Source organism: Myzus persicae, unplaced genomic scaffold (genome assembly GCF_001856785.1).
Source record: "Myzus persicae strain clone G006 unplaced genomic scaffold, MPER_G0061.0, whole genome shotgun sequence".
Lineage (NCBI taxonomy): Eukaryota > Metazoa > Arthropoda > Insecta > Hemiptera > Aphididae > Myzus > Myzus persicae.
This window is the reverse complement of record NW_019100714.1, coordinates 490135-509230: the sequence shown is the minus strand read 5'-3', so window position 1 is coordinate 509230 and position 19096 is coordinate 490135. Positions and strand designations below refer to the sequence as shown.

The 19096-nt window shown below is 28.5% G+C and overlaps 2 protein-coding genes across 5 annotated transcripts; one reads left to right on the top strand and one right to left on the bottom strand.

Annotated features, from left to right (window-relative positions):
- Nucleotides 1-228: 228 nt before the first annotated feature.
- LOC111042600 (prostatic acid phosphatase-like) lies at nt 229-5453 on the bottom strand. 2 transcript variants are annotated; one of them, XM_022327259.1, is made up of 8 exons: nt 5267-5453; nt 4969-5179; nt 4717-4815; nt 1830-2069; nt 1566-1751; nt 1292-1415; nt 1015-1220; nt 229-736 (listed from the first exon to the last, which is right to left on the bottom strand). In XM_022327259.1, exons 2-8 carry the CDS (start codon nt 5131-5133, stop codon nt 548-550), a joined length of 1209 nt encoding a protein of 402 aa, XP_022182951.1. In that variant the 5' UTR covers nt 5134-5179; nt 5267-5453; the 3' UTR covers nt 229-547. The 2 variants fall into 2 exon arrangements, with proteins under 2 accessions (XP_022182951.1, XP_022182952.1); XM_022327260.1 differs by lacking the exons at nt 4717-4815; nt 4969-5179; nt 5267-5453 and adding an exon at nt 4454-4683.
- Nucleotides 5454-9437: 3984 nt separating this feature from the next.
- On the top strand, nt 9438-17414 carry LOC111042596 (facilitated trehalose transporter Tret1-like). Of its 3 annotated transcripts, none has more exons than XM_022327251.1 (10): nt 9438-9552; nt 11747-11835; nt 11917-12090; nt 13195-13284; nt 13569-13713; nt 14447-14835; nt 15533-15686; nt 15783-15973; nt 16115-16380; nt 16890-17414. In XM_022327251.1, the coding sequence occupies exons 4-10, from the start codon at nt 13234-13236 to the stop codon at nt 17104-17106; spliced, it is 1413 nt and encodes a 470-aa protein (XP_022182943.1). In that variant the 5' UTR covers nt 9438-9552; nt 11747-11835; nt 11917-12090; nt 13195-13233; the 3' UTR covers nt 17107-17414. The 3 variants fall into 3 exon arrangements, with proteins under 3 accessions (XP_022182943.1, XP_022182942.1, XP_022182944.1); XM_022327252.1 differs by lacking the exon at nt 11917-12090 and adding an exon at nt 10852-10998 and having other exon boundaries at nt 9477-9552; XM_022327250.1 differs by lacking the exon at nt 11917-12090.
- The last annotated feature ends 1682 nt before the right edge of the window (nt 17415-19096 follow it).

Genomic DNA, 19096 nt, shown 5'->3' with positions numbered 1-19096 from the left:
CTAAATATTGTGTTAATAATACTATAATCGTACATCGTATAATACCAATAAGAGTGAATATTTTCTAAATTTATACAATCAACTTTGATTACTAAAATAGATGATACTCACTATAAAACGCCTTAAAAATAAAAATATCAAACTTTTATTTTAGATTTTTAGCATATCTTGTTGTTGTTTTAAATAAAAGGTAAAAAAAGTGACTTCCAAATTAAAATATTTTTTTTCTAATATAAAAATTATAAATTAAGATAATTTCATATACAGACAGTAATAAAACACAGACAAATATAATATACAATTGTAAAAGGGCAAAAAAATTGGAGACCCATATAAATAATATTTTCATTGCTTTTCTTAAAAAATTAAAATGAATTCAATATTCGTGTACCTACATTAAATAAATAAAAAAAAATATCATATCATAGAATTGTTTAAACGGTAATCCCAATGAAATACATCCAAGATCCAACGATAAAAAAAAAACTGTTGAATAGTATGTAATTTTATCTGTTAATCCATTCGAAAGATTAGGAATTTTAGGACTTTATGGGCCTCGGTCAATAAATGTTAAACTTGAAAATTCGGGATTATCAGTCTTGCATTCTTCATTCAAATTCAACGGTATCACGTTCGCAGTCAATTGCGAAATGTGTTCTAGAGTACATGAATCTTCTTTACAATTAGATATTTGTAAGCGATAAGGTTCTGTCGATGATTCGTTGCGCAAAAACACCTAGAAAATTAAACAAATTATAATAGAGCAGTGGCGTAGGCAGGGGGAAGCTGAGAGGGCTGCAGCTCCCCCCCCCCAGAAATGTTATTACAATTTTAAAATTATTTTAATGGTCTATGGTATTCGATCAAAAACTAAACCACCGCTGTGTAAAAAATGTATCAGCCCCCCCCCCTCCGAAAAAAAATCCTGGGTACGCCACTGTAATAGAGGTACCTAAAACTGAGTTCTGTTAAATACGGACACGTATGAAAAATGTAATTAATTTCATTAAATACCTTTAAGTAGAAATTTCCTTTCTTCGATTCGTGCAACTCTAGTAATGCCAACATATTATACGTGGGAATCTGCTCATCCCATACACCTAAGGCAATCAAAAGATTGGATACAGTTGAATCATGGCCAGCGTAGGCATACAACTGATGTGTGGACTGTTTGTTTATTTTATTTTTACTATTTTCCAGTATTTGCTTTAGTAAAGGACCTTAAAAAATATCACGTTAAACATATTTGTATGTATAAGCATTGGATCTTCAGTTATGCGTTAATATATACCTCCTTTGAGTTTTTTCATTTCATCATTGTAAGCATTCAATATGAAACTTCTAGATGTCACTTTGGCCAATTTCATTGGATATACTTTGGACGTCCAATTTGGAAGTGCAACTCCGTAGTCCGACTGGAATAGAAAAATAATACCGTCAAATAAATCACGCTTATATATTTTAATATTTTATGGCTTTAAAGCCATAAGCACAACAACACAAAATGTGTAGTATGCCCGTTTGTGTGATGCATAAATTCAAAAAAGTGACTACTAAGTACATACCTCGGCTTTTAACGTACTATAAATCGACTGTACGTCGTCGGGATCTCGAATGATCAGTCCGGTGTGGGTGGACAGATAACTATATAGATCACTATAAGTATTGAGCTCTTCGATGACTTCGGTGGAATTCATTATTTTTTGCCTTTCTTCGTAGTACCTGGGACAGTCCATTCGCACTAGCAACAACTGCAGCACACAGATTTGTATACTGTCGACAGTAGAAATTCGGAGATTAAAAAAACACATTTAACATAAAAATATTACTCGGTCGCTGTTCAGAGGTTCTGAATGTATTGGGACGGGTTGCCATTCTAAATATCTATTCCATTGCTGTATCCCGACTGGCTTGTACATAGCAGACGCGACTAGTTGAGCGCTCATTATGGTTCTGTCCACGTCAGTACTTCTAAACGTGACTTTTTTAGAAGAGTACAGAACATCCAAAAATCCAGAGTAACGCTTTCTGATAAATTTTCCGAGCTCGTATTGTTTTCGTTTACCATTCTGAAAATGAGTCACGAAGATATTGAATTTCATTTTAATAGTATACATTTATATTATATTTGTCCAATTACAGTAGAACTTCCATATAGCGGCCACTGAAGGGACTGTAAATAATGACCGCTATTTAGAGGTGTCCGTCCTACAGAGGTGACCGTTAACAGAAGTTAAAGACCTTATAGGTGACCGCTATATAGAGGTCATACAAATTTTAAAAATAAAACACCAATATTAAAATAACGCATATGAATATGGGTATTAAAAATTGTATTTATGATTTACGAAATAATGTAGGTAGGTAGGTAGGTACAGTTTAAAATTTAAAAAATTGAGTTATATTAGTTTGTTTTAGATTCATTTGATTATTTGAACACTTTTTTTCAAAATAAATTTCTGCGGTTTTTAACATGTCATAACCATCTACGTCACATTTTTGAAGAGTAAAAGCTGACAATTGTTTTATTTGAGTTAAAACCTCAGAATAGTTTGATACAGTGTACTCGGATTCTTCAGTTTTTTCAGTTTCTTCATGTGTTTCCTCTTCGTCATTATCTGTTATTATGAATGACTTGATATCAGTACTATCCTCTTCAGTTCTTAGATTTTTTTGTAGTTTTCATTTGATCATTGCCGTGGGATTTCCATAATTTTAAAATCGTTTCTCTGTTTTTTATTAAGCCGGTGGCTTGAGTTCTTCCTATTCCAAATTTATCTGCAAGAGCACGTGCACTCACATTTTCTTTTTGGTAAAAATCTAACAATTTGATTTTTTCTGTTAAAGTTAGATGTTTTCGTTTGGACGCCATTGAAATTATAGGTATACGTACTTTGAAACGTTTTAAACATACACTGAACACAAATGACAAAATACACAGTCACGGACAAGTGTTAGCGCTTTATCGACATCATAAATTAAGCTCGTTAAGATAAACTGTCAAAAATAATTTCGAAATAATAATTTTCCATTTGATATACTTTTAAATGTTGACCGTTAATTAGAGTGCCCGCTATTTAGAAGTATTAATGTATTTTTCCCATAACACTCGACGGGACCAAACAAATTGACCGTTACATAGAGGTGGCCGTCCTATAGAGGTGACCGTTAACGGAAGTTTTACTGTATTAGATATTTTAAACGAATTATAAAACTAACGATATTTCAGTTTGATGACTGTCTTTTCGCTCCCATTTGATCAAAGTATGTTGTACATAACAATGTTTTTGTTTTTTAAGAAGAATATGTATACATATAAATTAGTAACCACTATGAAATCTTTATACTGAGCTTTTATGAACCATAATATTGCTCCGTATATTTCTTGTAGTAAGCTGGTAAGCATCAATATTAAGCGTGTTCAGCGCAAGTTCCTTTTGTTTTCAGCGTTTAAATTAAATAAGTAGGTATTGGTTATTCTCCTCAAGATTATTTTCCTGTTATAAACCGGTTTGGTTTAATTAATTTAGTTGATAGAAGGCTAATTATTTAACCTTTCTCGTGCGTCTAATTGGTGGCATTAGTGAAACTAAGATAATATCGTCTCAAATAAACTTTAAAGTCCCATCCTGTCGTGTCTATCGCACATATCCATTTCTCATACTGAAATGTAATTACAATTATGCAAAGAATCAACCGACAGTTGGAATAGTGCTTATAATTAATGAAGATCCATCAATTATATAAAAGTATTGATATATATTATAGGTACTTGGGTAACATACATCATTTATTAAATAAAGTTAGATCTGTATTAGGCTACGAGTACGACCCGTATTCGTGTTAAAAATATAAAAAAAAAATATATTATAATAATTAATGTGTAAAGTAAATGTATACGTAACTATATGTAGGTATCATAAATAATCTAATATTTTGTTGTCGTTTTTTATAAAACAATTATTAATTATTCATATCATTCACCTATAAACTTTTATTATTTTATTTACGCAGATCGTCCAATTAAACATACGTATTATTTAATTAAAATATCCACGTAATACCTAGTAAAATGTTTTAAAAATAATTTTTATGATAACGCGATATTCAATGATTGTAAAAACAAACAATATTTGTAAACATTAAAAATAAATTAGGAACTACTTCAGTTTCTGAATAATATGTATGTAAGTCTATATTTGATAATATATTATGATAACATGCATTATACCAATATAATTATAATATAGACCTTATTGATGAGTTATATAAATATTGTTATCATCATTCAAATATTCAACGTATATAAATCTTTTTGTATAGATCATTTGGGAAAATCTGACAAAATCAACATTTGAAATATATTTGCTCACAATATAATGTCATTATCGTATTAGTGAACAATATGCGATCCGTACAATAGTACGTGATATACTAAAAAAAGATCTGGTACCTTTATAAAATGTGGCCAAAATTTGCTAGTGGTTGATGTTAAGATATCACAAACAACTTGAAACTCAAAAAAACCATATCTTTGTCTTTGCATTTTAACATAAACGTAATAATATTTAATATTCTGCACAATGCAGTCGAGTATAGGTATCTAATAGAAGAAGTTAATAAAATATTTTCACGCTAGTCATAACAAGACAATTGACATTCTAAAGGCTCTAAAAACATCTCATAAATAATGATATTATAATAATATTTACTTGCATTGGTCAGTTGTCCCCACCCGAATGGTTCCCACGACGAATTTGTGTACGGGTCCAGGGGGTATGTGTCGGCCGGCGTTCTTTGTCCGTGCCTGAACACCTGTAAACGATTTCAAAATGAGTTTTCGCATAATATTATATATTTTGTAAACCAATACAGATGCACATCACTTCTGATAGAATAATATATTATTATAGTTATGTATAAATATTATTATTATTACTGTTGTTGTTATTATATTGGCTTACGTACCGCGTGGACCAGTCTCAAAGTGTTCGAATCGGATGTGTGTCCATGATGTACAACTGGATAATGATTGTTGTAGTACACTGCAAAAACTGCAGCAGGACACATCAAAGACATCAGAAGCGAAACGCATAACGCAAAATCCTCGTTGCTGTTTTTAACAGAGTTCATAATGTTCAATAACAAGTGCGTGGAACGGAAACAGTCGTCGAACACGCTATTAGGCGTAAAAAAAAAATATATTATGACGTACGTTGAAGAAACAAACAACAATGAAAAAAAAAACACCAAAAATACAGTGTACAGTATGTATAGTAGAGCTCTCTCGGTGAAAGTTCGATTTTTTCGAACGGCGCCGCACGAACAGCTGACCGTCTGAACGATGGCGTGACAACCAACTGTGTATGCACGCAGATAGAATTATATGCCTATAGCAAAATGTGTATTATGTTTATAGACGTTTAGTGTAAACGCGCTGCGGCAGTTGTTTATTATTATTACCAGACTATACTGAATAGGTGGTCACAGGACCATGTGACGTGCGTGCGTCCTGGTGGAAGGAGTTGGTAAGCGACAGACCGTCGTGGTTTATGTGCATACCTACGACGTCATCGTCGACATTCGCTGTATAATATTAAGATATTATTATTATTTTTATTATTATTTACAATACGCGCTACATCATGTGTTTGTACCCGCCTAAATACATCATATACGTATTATAATAATATTGAACCTTGACCGGGCGTTCGTCGGTCTGGTCGGGTCGTCGTCAATAATTTTTGTACTGGTCGTTAAATGACATATCTAAAACGATAAACACTCGTCCCGCCCCAGATAATTTTTTGAGCTTCTAAAAACGTGTAAATGGTTCTCGCATGCCATTAATCGTCGCCGTCGTGATTTACGGACGAAACTATACAGATTTTTCACATTATTATGTTGTCGTAGGAACCAGCAAAAAAAATATATTACATTATTATGACGCAACCGTTACAAAAACTTAGTCTGTTGTAGGTAAATATTGACCATGAAACTGACGTAGATACGAATATTAGACTTTGCAAATTGTACGTTGCATATACTATACGGCATAAATTAAAAGACATATCAAAACCGTCAACATTCAAATCGATTTTTAACAGATAGAATAATATTTATATGTGTAATTTTTTTTAAGGAATTACTTTCAGCAGTAGCCAATTGGGAGAAATATTCATGTATGTTTTAGTGATTACATAAAAACGGATAAAAGGTTAAAAAATAAAAACAAAATTAAACAAGATATAAATGACAGTTAATATTTTAATGCCGAGTTACATAAAAAATATGTTCATTTAATGGTTTGTTAAAATATAAAGGACCAATCGTGGGTCACTATATATACTGTTTAATTGGCTCACTATTGGTTCATTACATTTTTGGTGATTATTTATGCAACCTAGCAAGAGATACTTACTAAAGATTACTGAGTAAATTATAATGCGCTTTTATAATTTAATTAGAATGTATTAGAAAAAGAAGACAAAATAAATAATTTTCTGGGATCCTTTTCAAACACAATGAACACTATTTTGGTAAAATAAATATATTTACGAGTTGCACTTTTCCAAAAGTCCAAGGAATTTAAATAATATTAAAAGAGTAATTTATTTTCAATTATCAGATATTTTATTTTATAAAATTCAAAACCGTGTTTTTTTAGATGTGTAATACAATTAATATACATTGAAATAAATAATAATGAATACAATCATTATCGTTGAAATATACCATTTAATTTGCCAGTTCATATATTATTAAATATATTGTTTTAAACCTTAGAGTATAATTTAATAAAGACAAGGTGATTCTTTTAAAGGTGAACACTCATTTTCTAGAAAATCATTAACGTTATTGGGAATATTTTTTTATATACCTTGAAGTTAATTAGTTAAGTATTCAGTTTAGATAAGCGGAGTAATTCACCAAACAACATTTTGCAAGGTATCCATGTCCACAATACTCTACTTATCTAAACTTAAAATATTTATAACTATTTTTAAGTTGTTCTTAATTCAATATTAATTTATCGAATATCTCATAAAAAATTGTCTACTTGGAAATATGAAATCAAAAATATATACTGTCATTGAAAAAAGTAAAAACTTAAAAATAGTAAACAAAATATTGCTTTATATGGCTAAAAAATATTCAATAAAAATATTTCAAAAAACGTTAATATATTTGATAATTTCTAAGATAATGAGTGTTTACCTTTAAAAGAATCACCGTGTATAACAACTGCTTAGTGATTATTGTATTAAAATTAGTAATTGCCTACATAATATTTATTATTTATACATTCTTATCTGATATTTGCGAGTCTAATTTTATTAAATTTGAAATGAATGAATTAGATAAATAAATGAAAAATAATATTTGTATAGTACATGATGGATGAATAAACCGTTTAGTTTATAAACTGTTTCATGCATTGAACATAATTAAGTTTGATAAAATCCACTCCGTGATACACCTCATTTCGAACATACTATACTATAACAATAAACTTATAGATTTATGTAACAATCGTTTATAATCATTCTTATCATATTTTTTTTTAATTAGAGCACTATAATGGTACAATACCTACCCATGCTTAACATATGTGATAGGTACACATCTACGACGTGCACACGAATTATGTTGTTGAGTTTAGATTGGTATCAAAATGCTGTGTGTAGTTTTTAATTTGATTTTGAAATAAAAAAATTATTTTTATAGACACCTAGATGTTTTCTTAAATAATGGAACTCCATTTTTCATCATATTTTATAATCCATACAATTTATCAACTTTATTCTGACGCAGAACCATACTATGCATCAGAATAATAATATTATCGTTGGTATATATCATGACGTATACACTTTACCTTACAATATTTTTTATTTTACGCAGAATACAATGCATGTTGTGTACATTCAGTTTGTTAGAGTAATTTTAAATAAACAAATCTCTACGCAAGTTATTAAAAATATGTTGATGAAAATAAAATCATTTTTAACTAATATGTAGGTATTAATGAGTATAGTTTATAGTCAATAGTTAATGTACAATATAATATTCCAATCGTATACTAAAAATATAAGCAAAAAAAACATAATAAGTCTTATGTCTAAATATTTAAAATTATTTTTTATGCTGTTTAGTATACAATTTTGTTGAAGTACAATTTCGTGTATGATCTGAACATATTACATAGTTCAGTATGAATAAGAATAATAGTATTAAGGTTAAGTACACAGTTACACACTCATACTACTGTCTACTGATAATTTTGTCTTTAATACAGAATTTTAAAAATATGTCCAAAATTCCAAATGCTTGATTACTTGCCTGATTTATTTGAGTGCATGGGTAAATATAGGTAATATGTCGTGGTAGTGTGCTTTGTGATTTGATGAAGTAATCTAATCTATTAATCAATTTTTTATCAAATACGTTTCTTTACTCTACCTTCCAAAGAATTATTAAAAAATATTATTACAATTTTTGTTAGCATGTTACTTTAATAAGCTTGTTGAGTTATTGATGGAATCGCTTTCATATATAGATAGTTACGTTTCAACAAAAAAACTACATATTTAAAGTCCATACAACGCATACCTGATATATTCCTACAACTATAAGCCAATACAATATTTTGGTTTGGTATTTAAAAAAATAATAGCAATCACTAATCGCCCTATTGATTTTTATTATTTATTTAAGTAAATAACTAATATTTTTAAATTTTTGTAAAAATAAATTTCAATGCTCATTTAAATAATTTATGTTTAAGATAAGCTACTAAATATGGATCATCTGGATGTTGCCTCCCGGTGAATTAAACGTACATATTATATACTAGGAAAATAAAGATGTTAAAAATCCAATGCAAACCAATGGAGCCTGCAAAAAGTAATTTTTTTGAACAGTCACACCATGATAAACCCAAATATACATATTTTAACGTTATCAAACTGAAAGGTACAGCAAATTACTGTTAGTACAATAATAAATACTATGTTGTACAATCAGATAAAATATAGTCTTATTTACAATTATAATAATATATTATATGTCCATAATTTATTTAAATTGCAAATATTAGTATTATTTGTATTGGATTCGATTATTTGATTGTTGTATCAAAACCAAGAATTTAAAAAAACTTCAGTGAAAACTGTTTTGCTATTTTACTTAATTTAACATCTAATGTTTTTTTAAAGTAATTCATATACCTTCCAGCCACCACCCTTTACAGACCAATACAGTCATGCATATATAATATTACTAGGTATAATGTATGTTAAAAATATAATAGTTAGTCAACAAAATACGAATAACATATTTATAATTCACGCATTACTGATCAGTTTATCAATGGAGCCTACGGCTAATTACTATAGTTATATTCTAATATTAGATGATAAGATTAAACTCAATTTCATAGAAGAAAACATTGAATTGTGAAATGATGTACGCACTATTAAAGCAGAGTAAGTTGAGTGATACACGTTTGCATATGTACCAAGATTACTTGTGAAGTTGAATGGAAATTTGGTGAGTTTTCAAACAATGTTCCTAATAACAGTCAAATACTTTAAACCTTAATTAATGATTTCATATAAATTATTATACACCTAATTAAATTAAATATTAAAAGTAATAGTTAGTTTATAAATTCATTATTTTTTTATTTTTTTTATAGTTAGGTATTTAAAATTATCTATTCTCAAACTATAATATTTATTTTAAGATAAAAAAAAAAATGTTATATACTGAATTTCACTAACAAGAATTGAAATCTAACAGTAAATATTAGGTATATTAATGTCGGTCATAATAATTCGTTAATTTGAAAATAATGTTACTATTATCATAATATTTTTTATGAAGTTTCGTGACTAATAAACTGAAATTTTATTTTAATTCAGAAAACATAATTGCATATATAATTTTCATAATCATAAACTATTATTCTTATTGGTACAGATGTATAAATATAATATATGTATACATGACACATTTATATAATTTAATCTATAGATTATCATGTTATTTAAGTTATATTAGTTTTTTTTCAACTATCATCACACTTGACGTATTTATTTAAAAGTATACATTTACACAATACAGAAGGTATACTTACAGGCTACAAGGTATGAAGTCATTAAATTGCGTATTAACTTATGTAGATTTAGTTGATAATTTAAACCTATACATTGGACGTACATACAACCAATTTATTACACTCATGCTCGTTGTACAAAGTATATATAGGTGGTAATTGGTAATAGAGCATTGATTAAAAATTGATTTATATTTATATTATATACCTGTCTACCCGTACCTAATTAATACATATACACGATAATAGAAGTACAAAATATTTCGTATAAACAAAAATAGAATAATATACTAAGCAAGTATCAAATATGGTTAAAATTTAAAAATGTAAGTGAACAAGATGTTATAAACATAGGCACTTACTAAAATGTTAATTTTCTTTTACACATTATGTAACCCACAAATTAAACGACAATAAAATTTAAAAAAAATCAAAGGTACCTCTAACAAATGACTGATAACTTAAATCATTATAGGTAATTCTTGGAAAATATTAATAATTAGTACCAGTTATGAAATAAAAATTTACATGATAACTGATAACATCATATGTTCATGATAGCGTATATTTTAGACAAATAAAATTCAATAATTGTGGTTAATGAACTCCAAAATCCCTACCAAAAATCTAAATTTATCTCATTCAAATAAAGATGGGGTGATCATTTTTCTAGAGATTGCTTTGTAATATATTGATAACATTATAGATTGTTAAAAATATAATATTTTTAGTGCATGTGATTTGGACGTGGTAATTGTTTTAATCACAATTTAGTTAATGGTATAGTCAGTGTTGGCCATAAATTGCATACCCACAGCTCTAGAGGATCATAATATAGTAATTAATTAAGAATCAGCAAAATTACAAATAAATATAATGTAAGTACCTACCAGGTAGGTTCTACATAAGTTAAAATCATATAAGGACGTCCCTTATAACATTCAACGTTTTATTTTACCCACCAGTAATGATTTCAGAGGAGAATATTTTCAACATCTTTTTAAATATTATCCTATATTATGTGATCTTATTTTTAATTTAAAGAATCGTATTCTAATTTTCACAAGTTATGTATTTTTGTTTAATAAAAACGTATAATACTAAGACTTGTGGGTCCTCAAAATTATAATAATATTTCAATTATTGGTTGGTAGCAATCACAATTATTTACTTGGGTGAATTGCGAGTTTGTGACTCAATACAATTAAAATATGTGTATATTCTTAAGTCCAGTTTGGTTATGCAATATTGAGCCCTTAACCTTTGGTCTTGGTTTTTTTTTGAGACTCACATTAAATTTTAAAGAAAAAAATGAAGATTAAAGAATATTTTCTGATTTAGAAAATATTTTTTGAAAAGATTGTTTCCATATTTAAACACTAACTGCTAGGTACCGTACCTACTACAATTTGCTACAATATAACGATTTTGTGTAATCTATTAAAATATTAAAGTACTTTGTATTTAGATTATACCAATTGTTAATGATTTGATTTATTATTAAAAATAAATTGTATACAATTTTATGATTATCAATTATAATTGTCTATAATAAAAACCTATTTAGACACTTAAGTTGAACAATACTAATAATACCTAATTAGATTAATATTAATTTTTTTATAGTTACACATTTATCAACTATCAAAGAATGGAATTCACGTAAAGCTATTCATTTAATTTTCAACTTTTAAAGAAACCAGAAAGGATACGAGGTTAGTTGAATAATTTTTTTTTTTTATTAAAAGAAAAAAAAAATATGTACTATCTGTATAATTGAATAATTTTATTAAAAGGACGTATTTTACCATTTGTACTCGCAAGTGTCATCTTCGTTTTAATAACGTCTATAACGCATTTAAGCACATCATACCAAAACTTACGTTCTGCAGTTCCAATGATGTGTTGTTAATACTTGGTTTAAATATTAAAGTAAATTGTAGAATGTTGACCTATTATCAAACTCAAAGGTAAGCACATTATCTGTGTTCTCTTATTCTCTTATAATATTTTAATTTTCAAGCAATTTATGAGTATGTAAAATATTAAAATTTTAAAATTCTCATAACTTGAACTCATAAATCAAAATATAAGAAAAATCAAGGTGGCAGCACAGATAATGTTGATAACCGAACTTTAATGTAGGTCAATTTATTCTAACATTAAATCTCTCAACATCAAATTTTAACTGATGAACGCAAATTTTCTATAATGTTGTCTGTATGCTATGTAAGATAGAGGCAACACAATAGCGGGTGTGACTCCCTCTTAAAATATAATACTCACTGTTTAAATTAAAAAATGTGCAGAACTAATAACTGTACATTATTGAAGTTGATGAACATTTATAAGACAGTAATAACTATTTAGGGTGGGAATCTTTTATGATATCATATTATTATGTTTAAATGTCACTCAATGCATCGAATGTTCACTATCTGCCATCTAAATGATATATTTCTGACCTAGGACAATTAATTATTTACTACATTCAATAAATTTAGGGCAATAACGAGAATAACAATTTTAGTAATGAGTGAAATAATAGATATGAGATTATGAGAAACACTCAAAAGCAGTATTTAAACAAGTTATCTTTGTATATTAAAAGAATCCTACATTTGTTTTGTTATTGTTTCATTATAAGTAGGTAGAGATCATTATGCAGGTACTTACCTATATAATGTGACTGTGCTATCTGGACTACATTTAGGCAGGGGAGTGAAACATCTGCGATCTGCCAAGGATTATACAATTTTATATTTCTATGTTACATTTTTAACTCTCACAGTAGCAACGTTATAGTCTTCTAAAACGAAATAATAAAACGTAGGTATTTATGTAGCATACAATTTAATAAGTAAGGCAACTAACCTAAATTATAAATTAAATAAATGAAAAAATTTAGGATTTATTAAAAATTATTACATTTCCTTACCTACCTACCTACTATAATGTTTAAGCTTTATTGGATATGTTGAAAACATATATTAAAGAGTTACTCGTACAATAATTTGTATGATAAAATAAACAAACTATAAAATAATATTTCTTTTACACATTTTTTATTTTAGTTTTAACTCACTGAAAACAAAAGAAACATAGTTTATGGAATGGAGTCTAATAGTAACTATAAATATGGTGTTAAATCCACTTTTTCACAAGTAAGTTATTTTTATAAGGTATTATAAATCGCAATTTTCTTAGCTACGCTTTACTAGATAAGCAACTTTTTAATTGTTATATTTATAAAAAAAAACATTGATATTTTATTCTACTATATTAGTAGTTTTTAAATTATTTTGATGTACTTACATTTATAATTTTAATGATATACAACTAGAAACCGAACTTATTAATAAGTATTAAACTAATAAAAAGTATTGTACAATTCCCATTCTTCGTTAAAAAAATGTATTGCCGTTATCAGCATTGATTTTTATTACAGTGTTTAGCGTTAGTCGGAGCTGGATTCTTACAAGTCGGAGTCGGCACAGAGCTGATTTGTTCGACAGTCATCATTGGAGCATTATCAGACCATTCGAATGAAAATGAATGGCTAACCATGACCAATGAGCAGATGTCTTGGTTTGGTGAGTATGAATATGTTTATGAATATAAAGGGTGTTTCATAAAGAACTCAGTTTTTAATTTTGATCATTAATGTCGGAGTTGATTCTGTTTCTTTAAACTTACTGACCTGCCTCGTCATTGTTGTGGCGGTCGGTGCTTAGTGGTGTCCTGGGATCGTATACTAAGTTTCCCAACAGTTACCACAACACACTCGTCGTGGGGGTTTTAATAGATAAAATATGTTGCTCGATCCTCGATTGTATGCCGCTCCAAGATGACAAATTGGAGACTGGAACCTTACCGAAAAGATTTCGATCAATCACTAAAAACCTCAACAACCATAGATAACAGAAATGATAAGAACAATGCCATCAACCTAATAACAAAAAACTGTCCAGCATTTCAAAAACTAAGTTATTTGTGAAACACCCTATATATTTATTTACTACCCATCTACCGCATCTGCAGTGTACCTACTGCTATACAGACCCCCCAATCCAACGAATGCGTCGAATTCGTTTTGTCCAAACTTTTCTACGCTCACGTCTTAACGAAGTGTAATAATTTTCCAAAACCATATTTAAAAAATATTAAATATGAAACAAAAAAAAAAAAATGAAAAACGTGCTACAAACACAGAGAAACACCTATATTTGCTACGACTGGAATGAAACAACTGTCAAAACTGCTGTATAGGTTTACTTGTCTAGTCTCCATACCCGTGACATATTTTACCGGATGTATCCATCGCAGGAAGTCTGTTGTACCTGTGCACGCCCCTGGGCAGCCTGATGGCGTCGTTGGTACTGGATCGGCTTGGCCACAAGAATTGCATGATAATCACCAACATACCGTACTTGGTGTCTCAGATCATGTTTTTCTATGCCGAAAACGTGGAGACCATGTACGCGTGCTCGATAATGATGGGTCTGAGCGTGGGATTCTCGGGCGGCCCGTTTTCCGCGTACATAGGCGAAGTGTGTGAACCGAAGCTCAGGGGTGCCCTGATGTGTGCTACAAATGTGTTCTTCTTCAGCGGTTCGCTCCTGTTCGCCACCATCTACGCCATCACCAGACAGTGGAGGTTGACCGTACTCATCAACATGGCCATACCGATCATAACTATTGCGATTTTGTGCATGGTGGGTAATTATAATATTATGGTACCTACATATTATATACGTACTTGTAAGATATTAGGAGTTATATTATACCTAAAAAATTTTGGTATTTCAAAACTCATTTTATGTGTAATATTAGATTATAACTATTTAGAAACATTTCACTTGAAGACTTATTCAAATAAGTATATTGTGAACATATTTTTTGTACCTTTGTATTCACTAGAAAAATACATTATATCGTAGCATGCAGGATAATAATTATTATTTGTAGCAAAAAGTTTATATATTTGTATAAATAATCTGACCCTAAACATTTTTTATTTAATATTTTACCCCGAAAGTCCGAAAACCGATACCCCGTCGAAAATTAATCTGCACACATAATGAATGCGTTTTATAAAGAATAATTCATTTCGTTTGCATAAAACATTTTAGCCAAAAATCACACCGGACGATGGAGAAGACTGAGAAGGGTTGGAAAAATTAAAACTTAATAATGAGGATATAATTATTAAATACGAATTATAACAAAAAAAAATTTGAAACTCATTGCGCAGTTATAATTTCAAATATTATTAAGATCGCTGTATTACAGTGTGGTATCACATACATATTATATACCGATCAACGATCGATATATTATCCCGCCAACCGTATAGCACGAAGATAAAAACAAAAGTCAATTATAACAATAATAATATTGTTGTATCCTCAGAGTCCGGATTCTCCGATGTGGTTACTGTCCAAGGGCAAAAACGAAAAAGCTCAACGGACGCTTGGCAAGTTACGGGGATGGGTGACACACGATAAGTGTTCAAACGAATTTCATGAAATGGTCGTGTTCATGTCTGCAAATAAAAACTCGTCAAGTAATTTTTTAATTTATTTCTTCATTGACACTATAAGCTATTAGCGAGTGTTGTCTATAATAATAAATAATTACTTTTAAATAAACTGTTTAATAGACGATAAAAACGGCAAAAATGATTCCGAAAGTTCTTGGAAACAACTGCTTCAGCCAGACGTGCTCAAACCTTTTCGTCTACTGCTGATATACTTTTTCTTTTCAAACTTGTTATCCGGAGTACCGTTCGCACCGTATCTAGTAGAAGTATTTATGACGTTTGGCGCCGACGTCGACGTCCAATGGACCATAGTAAGTATATAACTCAAAAGCTAAGATGTTTAACATTATTATTCGCATTAAAAAAAATTGTATTCAATATTTGTGTGGTTACTATTGGCACCTACTTAGTACTTATATTATATTATAGCTTATTTATTTATTATATTATAGGCGTTTTCTTTGGGCATAGCCATAGTTGGAGGCATATTGACTGTTTTCTTGGTGAACAGGCTTGGAAAACGATTTCTCACTTTAACGACGTTGTCGATTTGTTCTATTTGTTACATATCAATTGGATTGATTGGCGTCTATTGGACGGGTTCAAGGCAAATAAAATCTTGGTTATTACTAACATGCTTCCTCATTAGTACGTTTGTGGCATCGTTCGGCATAATGCCTATCGGATGGATACTTCTTACTGAAATATTCCCCATGAAGTGAGTACAAATCAATTGCCACTCGAAACATATAATATAATAATATTTATAGGTAATATGGTTTATCCGATTGAAAGTTTATAACAATAAAAGCAGAACACTATAATTTATTATAATATTAATCTGTTTTTGTTAATGTAAACATAAATCATAATTGGCGGGTACTTAAACCTGAAAATAATAAACAATGCTTGTGTAAATCTAAGTGCATTACAAAATTTAAAAAGCAATGGGTACCTACTCTAAAGATTATAATAATAAATTATCATAAAATTGCTTATGTAAACAGCATATTACACTAATTCATAAAACAAATAAATCAATACCAGTGTTAATATAACACAGATATTGAGATATTATTTATTGTTAAATAATATGTTACATGTGTACCTTTATAGACAAAGACAATAATACATCTTGAGATAAAATATATGTCATCGAGAAAGAAATTTCACTGTAATCTATGTTACGTAAATAATAACAATAAATGTTTTTAACACTTGTTTCAGGAGTAGGAACATAACTTGTAGCATTTGTTCCACGCTGTCTTTCATTCTCAGTTTTTTTATGACCAAGTATTATCCAAATGTCGTCGATTTAGTGGATTTCTACAATACATTTACTATATTCGGATTTGGAGGTTTGATCGGTTGTGTGTATTTTTATTTTTTTCTACCTGAAACTGAAAACAAGACATTGAAAGAAATATCGGAGTTTTTCAAATAAACTAAAAAAAAAGGCAATTTTGAGCAAAAATGTGTTGTACGAGACTATCGTAGTAATAATATATATATTATCAAGTATTTAAATTTATTGTATACCATGTATTGATGTATGTAAATAATGAACACAAATAATTAACCATTTAATAAGATACATATTATGCTTAGTGTTTGTAGTTTGTACACTATTTGTCCACATTTAGCTGATATACTAGATATATTTTGTACATTTGTTTTAACTACATATTAGATATTCTTTCTTTTTTTAAATGTAAATAAAATAATTAAAATTAGTACTATTAGATTTTTCTAATAATTGTTCCTTGATATTATTATGTATGATGTTATATATTTTTATTTCTTGTATTATTTTAAATTGTAAATATTGAAAGACACAAATCTAAAAATATTATTTTATTGCTTATTGAAATACCTCGGACTTTTAACTTTTTTTCAATTTGTTCTGGACAATATAGTTTGAAAATTATGATTAAACATTTTTCTTGTACTTAAAATATTTACTTGAATTACAATCAATAAAACAATTGTGCTACGGTACACCAAACAAGGCATTGGTAGTTTCAAAGAGCAATTTTTCAGCAAAAATTAAAACCCTTTCGTTCAAAGCCCAAGTAATATATAATTACTAATAATTATTAAAAAATATTTCTAGTTACAATGTAATTTTATTTTAGTTGTGATACAGTTGGAACTCTTTTATTTAATTTTACTGTGTTCATGTTTTTGTTATTATTATTATAATTATTATTTTTGTAATATTTAATAAGTATGATATTATTTGTCACATATTTAATATGTATTAACCACAGGCAATGTTAATTGTTTTCTTCTTTTGTATAGGGCAGTGAATGTTATACTTTAATAAAGTATAAAAACATTATACATATATTATACTCATTCTTATTTTAAAAATCATTTAAAGTATAAAATATAAAATATATTCAATACGGTATATAGAGCAATTGTAGGTAGGTAACCTATCTATCTAATGTTTGACAAAATTACGTATACCTAATTATTGTTTGGTTAATTTTATTCATTTTAGTAAATTTTAAAATCATAATTATTTTTATTATTTACTGATCAGCATTTAAAATATTTGATACATTTACATTTACATTGATACTTTTATTGTATAATATTCTATAGTCAGTACTGCATAATCTTACCTGTATATTAAACTTTATGATGTTTCAACATTAAGATCCCCCGTGTATATACTTCTACACCTTACATAATATACTATATCCTATTATCCTGTCTAGTCTATACTTTTTTTATGACTTAAGTATAAGAACTAATATTTCTGTGACAAAATAATAAAATAATACTGTACTGGTTTCATTACAGAAATATTTGCATTTAATGTATTATTTAAGGTATTTATCATATTGTTCAGTGTTTACCTACACATGAGGCTGCGTACACACATAAGGTACAATATAACCTTCAGCTTAAAACACACTCCATACCTAAATAATTTAATATTAATTACAAGAAATACTGTTTTCTTAAAATCGTTGTGAAAATACTAATTTTGTAGATCAAGAGTGGTCTTAGAAGTAACAATAACATCATATAAATAATAATTATAAGTAAACAAACAAATAAACGATTTCTTTAAAAAATGAAAAATGTATTCAACAGTAACCTGATATTATTATTTCATTAACATGTGGTCTATGCAGTTTACACAGATAATGCATGTTAAGCTATAGAATCACATGACGTGTATACACTATATTCACATATTGCATCCACGGTAAAGTCATGCAACGCGTTTAATTCCGGAAATTATTTTGAGGAAGTTGTAGAACTCGTTAACAATTTCTTAGAACCGAAACGTATATAATAATGGGTAAAGATACCCATACCTTGGGCAACAGATACTATACGGTAAAAAATACTCCTCACTCTCTTTGTTGTTGTTACTCTTTATTAATTTTTTCATCGATCGGGGAACGTTTATATTA

Coding starts and splice junctions, on each gene's coding strand:
- LOC111042600 (XM_022327259.1), bottom strand. CDS start 5,133: ATGAACTCTGTTAAAAACAGCAACGAGGATTTTGCGTTATGCGTTTCG. Junction 1,752..1,829: donor AACCTCTGAACAGCGACCGA/GTAATATTTTTA, acceptor TGTGTGCTGCAG/TTGTTGCTAGTGCGAATGGA. Junction 737..1,014: donor AAGGAAATTTCTACTTAAAG/GTATTTAATGAA, acceptor TTAATTTTCTAG/GTGTTTTTGCGCAACGAATC.
- LOC111042596 (XM_022327250.1), top strand. CDS start 13,234: ATGGAGTCTAATAGTAACTATAAATATGGTGTTAAATCCACTTTTTCA. Junction 15,687..15,782: donor TGCAAATAAAAACTCGTCAA/GTAATTTTTTAA, acceptor ACTGTTTAATAG/ACGATAAAAACGGCAAAAAT. Junction 16,381..16,889: donor ACTGAAATATTCCCCATGAA/GTGAGTACAAAT, acceptor CACTTGTTTCAG/GAGTAGGAACATAACTTGTA.